At 31.7% G+C, this 10,837-nt stretch overlaps 1 protein-coding gene across 4 annotated transcripts in view; it reads right to left on the bottom strand.

The window, feature by feature from the left end:
• LOC110038382 (nucleolar protein 14) overlaps positions 1–10,837 on the bottom strand; it is a 41,537-nt gene that overhangs the window by 3,354 nt on the left and 27,346 nt on the right. For all 4 annotated transcript variants that reach the window (XM_020743204.1, XM_020743203.1, XM_020743202.1 and 1 more), the window contains 4 exons: positions 2,735–2,857; positions 1,119–1,259; positions 363–1,007; positions 72–264 (listed from right to left, as the gene is read on the bottom strand). In XM_020743204.1, coding sequence (XP_020598863.1) covers positions 72–264; positions 363–1,007; positions 1,119–1,259; positions 2,735–2,857 — 1,102 coding nt within the window. The remainder of the gene's footprint in view (positions 1–71; positions 265–362; positions 1,008–1,118; positions 1,260–2,734; positions 2,858–10,837) is intronic.

The raw sequence follows: 10,837 nt of genomic DNA, 5'->3' as shown, positions 1-10,837 counted from the left end.
TATATGTATATATATATATATGCAATCGTGAAAAACAGCTTAAATAACTACTACAAAATACATATCTGAACCTGGGATCTTGACATCATCAGAAAATTGTGCACGTATTCGTATTAATCGTTCTCTAGCACAAACAGACGCAAAATATGGAACTTCTGTTCCCGTCTCAATCAGAGGTTTCACAAGAGAATTAATTATCTTGACATTTAAAGGTTTTTGAGTAGATAAGGCTGCAAAATAACTTATAAGAACACCGTAAAACACCTGTAAAATAAGGTAAATACTAGTTAAGGTGCATCAAGCAACTCAAACGTGAAAAACTCTCTTTAAGGATACATCATTAAATACGTGACACAACTTACTTGCATTTTCCTTCTATTCTCAGCTCCAAGACTGATTGAGTTGTATGCACGAATCCGTCTTATGATCTCAACTACTTCAACATCAGAACGATTGTCCAACAAGGAACAAATTTCTGTCAAAGTTTTTGGTGCTTCAATAACATAAGGAAGCCCTTCCTGGGCCTGAGCACATTTGTCATTAACCTCTATCTTATGACAAATAACAGAATCAGCTCTCAGAACATCAATGTTTGCTTTAGTCATCTCTTTCTCATCAGGTTCCTGTCCTTCTTCAACGCCTATATCATCATCAGCATCACTTTGTTGCCAAACATGAATTGCAGACATATCAGCATACTCTACTCCCTTAGCCCCACATCCATCACTGGCATTATCATCATCAGTTCCTTCTTGATCATCTTCATTATTTTCTGAACCCTCTGAAGATGAACAATCTTCTTCTTCATGTTCCTCATTTTCTTCCCTTTCAAATATAGCATCAACCCAACCTTTTTCATTTACACCATTCTTAATTGTGGAAAAGGAGTCTCCAAGATCATCACCAGAAACATATCTATCCAATCTGGATGATGGCTTGACTTCATCTTCAGTATCATCATAGCCCTCATCTTCATCAATAGCTTCCATCCTGTTCAGGCGCTCCTCCTGAGAAAATTTGAAGAAAAAATCATAAGATAAAAAATACTTACCAAATATGTCAAATGACAAATAGCATTGACATTGTTAAATAGTATCAAAGACATAATGTTAAAACACCTCTAACTTTTCCAGAGCTTCTTTTTCTTCTTGAGCTATTTCTTCTGGAGTCTTTGTTCTATCTGAAGGACGAGCTCTTGGTTCAAAATGCAATTCTCCCATGATTTTAGAATATGAGTCAAACATATCATCAGATTGTTTCTACAAGATAGATTGAAACAAACCAAAATTAAGGGCATTCAAAGCCAAACGTGTGTAGAACACAAAAAAAAAAAAAAAAAAAAAAAAAAAAAAAAATTCAACAAACCAATTTACAAATATTGAATATGTGACCACAGAAATTGCCTGCAGGTGGAAAAGGAGAAGAACCAAGTAAAAGACTAAGAATAAAAACACTTGGTCCCAAGTCATGAAAGAAAAAGAAAAAAAAAGAAAAAAAAAACAAAACCAGTAACCCTATATCAGTGATTGAGTTTAACTTAAAAGCACAATGGCATGATAAGAACAAAACTGTTTAAATTTAATCTCTAGTAACAAAAACACTGCTACAAAATAACTAAAACTCATAGACAGCAGTAAGAGTAATCAAGCATACAAAGAAATAAGCTCACATCATTTAGACATATAAAGAAAGCACTTCCAAATATCCATGTGAATTGACAATATGTTCAAAAAAATTCCTGTCGCAATGCCAAAAATTTCAGCCACAAAATTGTAGGATAGCAAAATATCACGAAGATACACAATTTTTATATATTTACATGTCTACACCTTTTTTTTTTCCAAAATTTGCATACATACCACCCAATTCTTATGTATTTAAACGTCTAACACCTAAACTTTGCATCTATACCACCCAAATCTTTCATATCCCATAAAAAATATCATTAAATTAACTTTTAAAAAGTGAAATGTCTTTTCAAGAGAATTGAGTGGTATGAATGTAAATCTTCCAAAAAATTATTTTTTTCCATCCGTTCATTACTAAATATTCATGTAGAAGTAATAGCCCAATTCGTATGTATTTAAACATCTAACACCGAAATTCTTATGTATTTTAACTTTTAAAAATTGAAATGTGCCTTTTCACGCATAGGTAAGGTGGCATATACGTAAAAATTGAAGTTTATTTGTTCCATTATGTATATACATAAGAATTGAGTGGTATGTCTGTAAATCTTCCAAAAAAATATTTTTATCCATTCATTCATCACAAAACATTCTTGTACGAGAAACAACCCCTTCTCCAAGAGGGTGAGAAAGCTTGTAGGAGTACAAAAAAAATGAACAGGAAAGACTAGAAGGGGGGAAATTATCCAAAAGATAAACATTACATTGAAGAACAATTATTGAAATCAAAATAGCAAACATGACTATTGACAAAAAATAGGTCTAGGAAAGCAAGTGAAACATGCAAATAATGGTCAAGCAGGAAATAAAGAATTATTAGCAAGTGCGCATAAATAATGAAAAATGAAGGAAAGAGGGTACAAAAAAGAGCAGAACAGGAGAACTACATCAGTAGGATGACAATCAAGTGCATCTATAAGATGGGAAAATGCTATGTTCAGATAAAATAAGAACAAATATAATATTAAGAAAAAGCATACGATTCATAGTCTTAATAAAAAATGTGAGGATCCTTCCAAAGATATGGGGATCAGAAAAGAACCAACTTTAGTAGAATGTTTCAAGTCCTGGCTGTTGAGAGATATAAGGCGTTCATCCAACTCATCTGTCAGTTTGTTCAATGCAGCTATTTCACGGTTAATCTCTTCTCTTTCTTCTGCCTTTTTTGCCTGTACAAACAACCAAATTAGTAAGTGAATTGGCATTCATCCTACCAATGTATCTACTTCACACACGCCACAAGGATACATGCATATTTACTGCAAATCCATAAAGAATGCAGCTTAAAAAGGCCGTAATTGCCCTATTATCCAATAACCATGTTTGAGTTCAAATAAAACAAAATTAGAAATGCAGGTTCAAAATAAATAAATAAATAAAATAAAATAAACAAAACATTCCACAAGCCTAAGAAGGAATACAGTAAATTTTAAACGATGCACTTTCCCTTAATAAGTTTACAGTTGGACTCAATGGGCTGTATGAACCTGCTAAGTTCATCACAATCATTATTAGCTTTCCAAACCACCTGGGGTCAATTTTTGAATCCCCAATTTTCATTTGTTCTATTGAGAGTTGCTTGGAAGTTAAACATTCCGATCACAAATCATTTCGAACAACTTCTATTAACGTAACCTTGGGTCTACATTTTTTCTTTTTAATCTCCTAACACCACTTTTCTATACTAATCTAACAGAGACATTTTATCTAATTTAATTTTAAACTAACACATCTTCAATAGATTTCACTCTACTCATTAGTCCAATATTATCATTACTTAATTTATACTTTCAAATTTTAGCACGCTTCAGTCTTAGCATTCTTATTACAAATATATTCGACTTAGCTATCAACAAACTTTTAACTGCTGAGCACTCTATTCCATACAATATTAGTAGCATAATTGTAGATTTATAAAAATTTACAAAACTGGAAAATTTTCATGGTATCCTCTTATCACATAGAACTCTGACGCACTTCTCCATTTTGATTATTAAGTCTCCGATTTAGAAGCTAAAGCCTTATCTATATCCATTTTGTATGTATATATAATTGATCAATTATGAGGCTTTAGCTATATCCATTTTGTATGTATATATAATTGATCAATTATGCTTAAAAATGTCAAATATATGCATTAAGTTATCTTCTAATAATATTAATTAATCAGTATTAATATCAACATAAAACTTTATTCCATACAATATTAATAGCATAATTGTAAATTTATAAAAATTTATAAAACTAGCAACTTTTCATGGTATCCTATTATCACTTTGCACTGCACTTCTACATTTTGATTATTGATACTCAAATTTAGAAGCCAAATTCTTATCTATATCCTTTTTTTGGTATACATAATAGATCAATTATGCTTAAAAATGTCAAATATATGCATCAATTTATCTTCTAATAATATTAATTAATCATTATGAATATGAACATAAAAAATTGCATATGATGTATAGTTTTAATTAACTAATTCTAAACCTTCTATCTTCCAAATATTCTCTATTATTGCAAACATTCTATTTATTTCAACATATGTCTCATCACTCAGATCCGTCATTTGCAAAAAGCAAACATAAAGCACCATACTTTAAATATCACTTATAAGCATCTCCATAACCAATACAAAAAGATATGAACTTGATGCTAATCATTGATGTAATTCTACGATAATTGAAAACACCTTGATCACTACATAATTACAAATACTAATCACTACTCCATCATAAATATTTTTAATAATTTCAACATACATTTGACATAACTTTCTATGTTATCGTGCACCCAAATTAATTATTGGGGTACTACCTTCTCAATGCAAAAAAAGTTAAATTAAAATAATTTTTCTATTTTTTATACTTTTTCAATAATTTTTTAGCACATTATTTTCATGTCAGAAACTATTAGTACGTCAGCAAAAACAATCATAAAAAATTAATGTAATTTTCACATTCTTTTTCCATTACTCTCCTCTAGCACAATCTTGTTCATGACTTTTGTTCTTACATATAGGTAACAAAATATTGTCATTTAGCAACATCTTAATCTTCAAAATTCAATTGGAAAAACTTGCTACCCAAATTATTACGCTGTCCCTCACAAGTCTCTAAATATCGATAGGAATATTGGCTAGATTTTTTTTAGGTTAATAACCTAAAACATAAAGACTATAAGCTTTAAAAAATAAGACAAGGGAAAGTAAAAATAAATAAAGTTTAGTTCCAAAAGTTGAGCGAACAAACAAATCAAATAAGCCTAGAGCCCATTTGGGGTCAGTCTTGTTTTTAGTGTAATTATTTACTATTTTTTTAAAATCAAATTATGTTTCTTTAAAATCACTAAAAATGAATTTTGAATTATTTGAGTTGTTTCAAAAATAATAACCACCATCAACTGCAGTCACCATAATTGCAGTCGACAACCATCACCTTATCAACTACCATCAATGATTGTGTTAGACAGACACCTACGACACCATCCGCCTTGTGCTCCACTAAGGCTCTATGTTGATATCAATGGAAAGAACAACGTCAACCAATCATAGTATGAGAATAATTCAAAGACTGATTACACAAGCAATTTTTTGTATTGGTACAGGAAGAGATTGTTATGAATTATAGGGAGAAATTTGAGATATTATCCTGTTGTTTCTTGAAAGACTTCGTTGACTTTGAAGGTGTTGAAGGTGCTTGGGGTTTTGACAAATCCATCAAAGGTGACAGCTACATTGGAGTGGCCACTACCTAAGACAATGAAAATTGAGAAGATTTCTGGGACTTACAGGATATTGCATGAAATTCGTGAAAGGTTGCACTTAGATAGTGTGGCCATTGACGGAGTAATTGAAGAATGATAACTTTCAATAAAAGGAAATTGCGACCCAAACTTCTGAAAAAGTTAAATAAGTTCATGACGATTGAACTAGTGTTGGAGGTACCTAATTTCATCCAACAATTATTATATAGGAGGATAACTCAGATTATGGGTTAGGTTCAGTCCTCATGCAATGTCAACACACATAGCTTATTTCAGTAAAATGCTGATAGCGAGAGCCAAACTCAAGTCAATTTATGAGGGGAAGCCACTGTGAAGCACCGACACCTCAGAATGGGTGTCGTACCCATGTTGGACATGTGTAAGGCAATAACACGTGTTTGACACGGGTTGAGATGTATCCGACACAACTAAAAACTTATTAGAGACTTAACACTTATTAGAGACTTACTTGAGTTTGACTCTACCAAGGACGGCTCGACATCGCTCAACAAGGCATCGAGCGGGAGTGGCAAATGGGAACTTAAGTGATCGTTTGTTTTAGAAGTCCTCGTCAAAGCCACAACATTCTCAATCAGTCTTCAGTACTTCGCCAGCATTCTCGAGCAATTCTCAATAGCCATTGAAGCCCTATATCAAAGCAGCTCAAAATTTTATATCACGACCAGACCCGGGGCTTAGAATTAACCAATGCAAGAGCAAACGGTTGAACGAGATAAACTATTATTTTTTAAATAAAATATTTTCTTTAATGGCCTTTTCAAATTTAACTGTTTGTGATATAATTAAAGTAATAAAAAATTTAATTTCACCATCTAACCATCTGTTTCCACCTTGATTAATTCCAAGTCCTAACTTGGTCGTGACAAAAGTGGTGTCAAACCTGAAGATCAGATTAAAAAATAGGAATCTTAATGAATGAACTATCAAGATGATTTAATTAAGTTATAAATAATATAAATTAAATTTTTAACTGAGTCTAATTAGATTATTTTAGTTTATTTCAAAATTATGAATAACCAAGAGGAAGAAGTCATAAGAGATAATGTAGAAGCTAATATGCCTCGGAATATCTCTATTGCATTTATCATATCTACTTTGGTTAGCACTTATGGGTTGTTTGGTCGACAAAAAAGAAATGTAATGTAAAATGAAAGCAATATAAGATTCATGCATTGTATTTGAAATATTTTAGAGTTGATTGGTTCACTGTAAAAAAAACGAACGACTTTATTTTTATTATTTGGTTTGAAGTGAAATAAAAATATCGTATTTCTAAATATGAGAGGTTTTCAATAAATTATAGTGTCGGCAACAGTAACATAGGTGGTCGGTGGCTGTGGTCGGGCACTACATGGGTGGCATAATGTGGTTCTCGATGGCAACGACGACGACGCTTGACTGTGGCGGTTGAAGAAGGTGGCAACTAATAGTGGTCGGTGGTGGCAACGATCGGCTGCAACCAATGACGGTGGTGGCCGAAGGAGGCGATCGAACACGATGATGACCAACTGGAGGTGGTGGTGGCCAGAGGTAGCCACCGACAGCAGCATTGGACGAAGGTGGTGACCGGTAATGACCGGGGACGGCGATAGCCAGATGTTGTGACCAACAGCAGTGATGGTAAAAGGCGGCATACAGGGTTGGTCGGAGGCGACAAATGGCGACAGGCAACAAGCGATGGCGGCCAACACTTTATATAAAGCTATGTATTTGAAATTCAAACAAATCTATCAAATTTTAAATCCATTGAAAATGAACAAAGGAATGATTTCTAAATTCATTCCTATTTTACATTCAATTTATAAATATTCATGTCAAACACGTGAAATCCTTAAAATCATACGAAAGGAATACAGCACGCTCCTTTTACAGCCGCCCAAAAAAACCATTAATAAGAATTAACATTCTTAAAGATTCATGCATAATTCATGTTTAATCTACATAATGCTTAGTTTTTGTGAAGTTAAAAAATTTCAAAAATAAAATTTTATAAGAACGACAAATTTTAATAATTGTATAAGATAAATATTTAATTAAAAATAAATAAAATAAAATGAAATATAAGAAAATAAATTTTATCGAGTTTATGTCAATTTGTTGGGAAAGCAATCGTCTCCACGGTTTGCTTTTAAGGAATCGAGCGTCCCCACTCGAAGAAAACAAATAATGAACCAAACGAGAGAAGTGAGTGAGAAAGAAGAGACAGTACCGTCCAAGAGTCAGAGGCGCGAGTGAGTAGAAGAGGAAGTAGTGATGAAAAAACCCTAACCATAGTGCTTGCAAGAGTTGAAGCCAAAGAAATGATTGATCGAGTTGAAGGAATTGAATTTGTACGAAGCAAAAAGAGATGTTGTCAAGCGAGAGGAGCGAGCGCCAGAAGCCTTGCGAACAGGGCACGGGCAGTAGCATGTTCGAGCACATCCGTGTGGGAAAAAGCAATCAGATTAATTGTTGCGGGTTCGATCGAGAAAGAAAAGAAAAGGAAGAAGTGGGCGGCTCATGAGTCTGCGCACAGTGGAGGTCAAACTGTGTCGAAAGTTATAAGACATAATAGGGTTTGTTTTAGTAAGATTTTTTTATTTATTAAATGGAATTATAATTGAATGTTAACAAAAATTTTATGTTAATTAAAACAGAAATTAGAAGCATGACTGTGATCAAATTTTGGTGAAAGGAAGAAGAAAGTTTACGGCATTCATAAAGTAAGTGTTTATTTAAAAAATTAATTTAATGTCAATTAAGTTATTAATGAATAAGTATTGATATATATTTGTTCTAATTTAAGTCAGAAAGAAGTAGAAATGAATTTGAATTTTAAAGCAAGGATAGTTGGACAAATCATACAGTTAGGATTTTATTATTTAAGCTCAAGTAATGTTTAAATATGATTGAGGTTATATGTAGTAAGCACTATTTTATAAATTAATATCAGGAATCTACTTTAAGACAGAAAGTTAAAGAGTTTGAAGGGATCAATTTATAAGGTGAATAATTATATTTAAAAATATCAGTAATTTTCATTATTTCTAAATGTATGTTTGATTTCATTCATGTTTTATTTCAGTGAGATTTAGATTATAGCATATTTTTCATATTGTTAGATAGGAAAATATGCATATTAAATAGATGCATAATAATTTTCTTGAAAAGCTATTAGATTATTGAAAGACTGTAAATTATAGTTGAAGTAAAAGTGCATATATTAGGTTATTGCATAATATTTATACTAAAGTAAAGTTGCATATATTATATCATGACTTTTAGAAGCATGCATATTAACAATTCTACCATAAGAGCTGCATACAGTAAATATGCATTTATTTGTGAGTAGATAAATGCTGAGTATCACATAAAAAAGCAATGGATGCTATCAAGAGTGAAATTAGTATATATACAAATGCTTGTATGTATATATTAAGAAGAGTTCCCCCTCTTATGGTGTTTATTGAGTACACCAATGTACTTGCACAAGTAAATGTGTTTTCAATCATCTCAAATAATTGTGAAACTTAAATCTCTAACTATTGTGTCGACGAGAGAGCAAAGGACATCTAACACCACAAAAAATTGCATAATTTAGATAACTAACCGCTATATCGATAGGAGAGATCGATCAAGAGTGAAGATGGACATTTCCACTTTAAAATCGTGTAATTTAAATCACAAACCGCTGTGCAGATGGGATAATATCGGTCAAGAGTCTATCAGGTTATATTTGATGGTGCTCTTGAGGCAGATGTGAAAGTTAAATGCATAAAATAAAAGAAATGTTAAAGAATAAACTTTGAAAAGTAAAGTTAAAGTAAATGCATATAAATTTTTAGATTATTTTTCATTGAGTAAATGTCATAAATACATGTATTAATTTCTATAATTAAATATGAAAGACAACTATGCATATTGATTTCTTTTTCATAGATTAGAAGTGTGATTTCTCTACTTTGTTATCATAGATAGCTTATTATGTTTTAATCTTTTTTTAGGTTTTAAGCCTTTAAATAAGATGAATACTAGAAAAAAAAATGTTTACGGAAGAAGAAATCAGCAATCGGTGAGATGAGATTTTATTTGTAAATTAAAATGCTATCTTAGTGGTTCTTTCAATTAATATTTGATGTTAAACTGTTAGTAATAGAATTAGAATAAGATAAAACTTAATTTCAATGCCTGACCGTCTGTTCCTACATTGGTTAATTTCAAGCCCCATGCCTGATCATGACACTTTTTGTACACGGTAAGGTCGTTGAGCCGCCCTATGCGAAGCATCTCGAAACTAAGCATGTCGAAGTGAGTGGTGAGATAGTCCCCTAAGCGAAGCAATCTCATCGTCAACACAATCTAGAGGTTCGTTCCCAGCATTCCCAGTGTCCCTACCTCTTCGATTCTCGAACCGAGTGAATATCAAAGCGGTGAAATTTTATGCTTTAATCTAGTAGTCCTTCAATTTCAATAAATTTTCACTTTTAGGAAGAGTTTAGCCACACCCATGATTTAACATATAGGAATTAATCCTATAAATTCAGATTTTTCAAATCAAATATTATTAAATCCAAAAATGTGTTTAGTACTATTAATGCTAAATCCACTTGAATCCATTTATAATATTTGCATCTTATTTTAGATTTAACACCCAAAAGATTTAAATGGGACTTAAATTGTATTTTGAATGCAATATTTGAACGAAGTTTGCTCAAATTTATCTTCTTATCCATAAAAGTGTTTTTTTTTTTAAAAAAATCTAGAATGCACACATTGAAGCTCTGCAAGTTTTTGGTCCATTTTGTTATTGTCATAGAGTACCATTTTTCATGTTCTAAGCAAAGGCTGATAATTTAATGGAATTATCAGCCTTTGCTCAATACTCTCAATGGTAAATTAATGGAATACTCTCAATGGTAAATTAATGAAATTAGTTGATATTATGATTCATATGAAAATTAATATCTTATGTATTCAAGAAACTAAGTGGGTGGGAGAAAAGGCTAAGGAGATTTATAATTTAGGTTTTAAACTTTGGTATTCTGGTAAGAGTCGCACTAGAAATGGTGTAGGTGTAATTATAGATAAGAGTTTGAAAGATAATGTTGTAAAAATTAATAGAATTGGTGATAGAATTATAGCGCTTAAGATTATCATTGATACTAAGATTTTTAATATTATAAGTGTTTATGCTCCTCAAGTAGGTTTAGATACAGAGTCTAAAGATAAATTTTGGAATGACTTAGAAGACTTAATACAAATGATACCTCTTGAAGAAAGAATTTTTATTGGAGGAGATTTAAATGGACATGTCGGTAGAGTGGTAGAAGATTTCAGAAATATTCATGGTGGCTACGATTTTGGAGTAACTAATGAAGAAGGTA

Source organism: Phalaenopsis equestris, unplaced genomic scaffold (assembly GCF_001263595.1).
Source record: "Phalaenopsis equestris unplaced genomic scaffold, ASM126359v1 Scaffold232740, whole genome shotgun sequence".
NCBI lineage: Eukaryota > Viridiplantae > Streptophyta > Magnoliopsida > Asparagales > Orchidaceae > Phalaenopsis > Phalaenopsis equestris.
The sequence above is the reverse complement of the archived record's forward strand: the minus strand, read 5'-3'. Positions and strand labels throughout refer to the sequence as shown.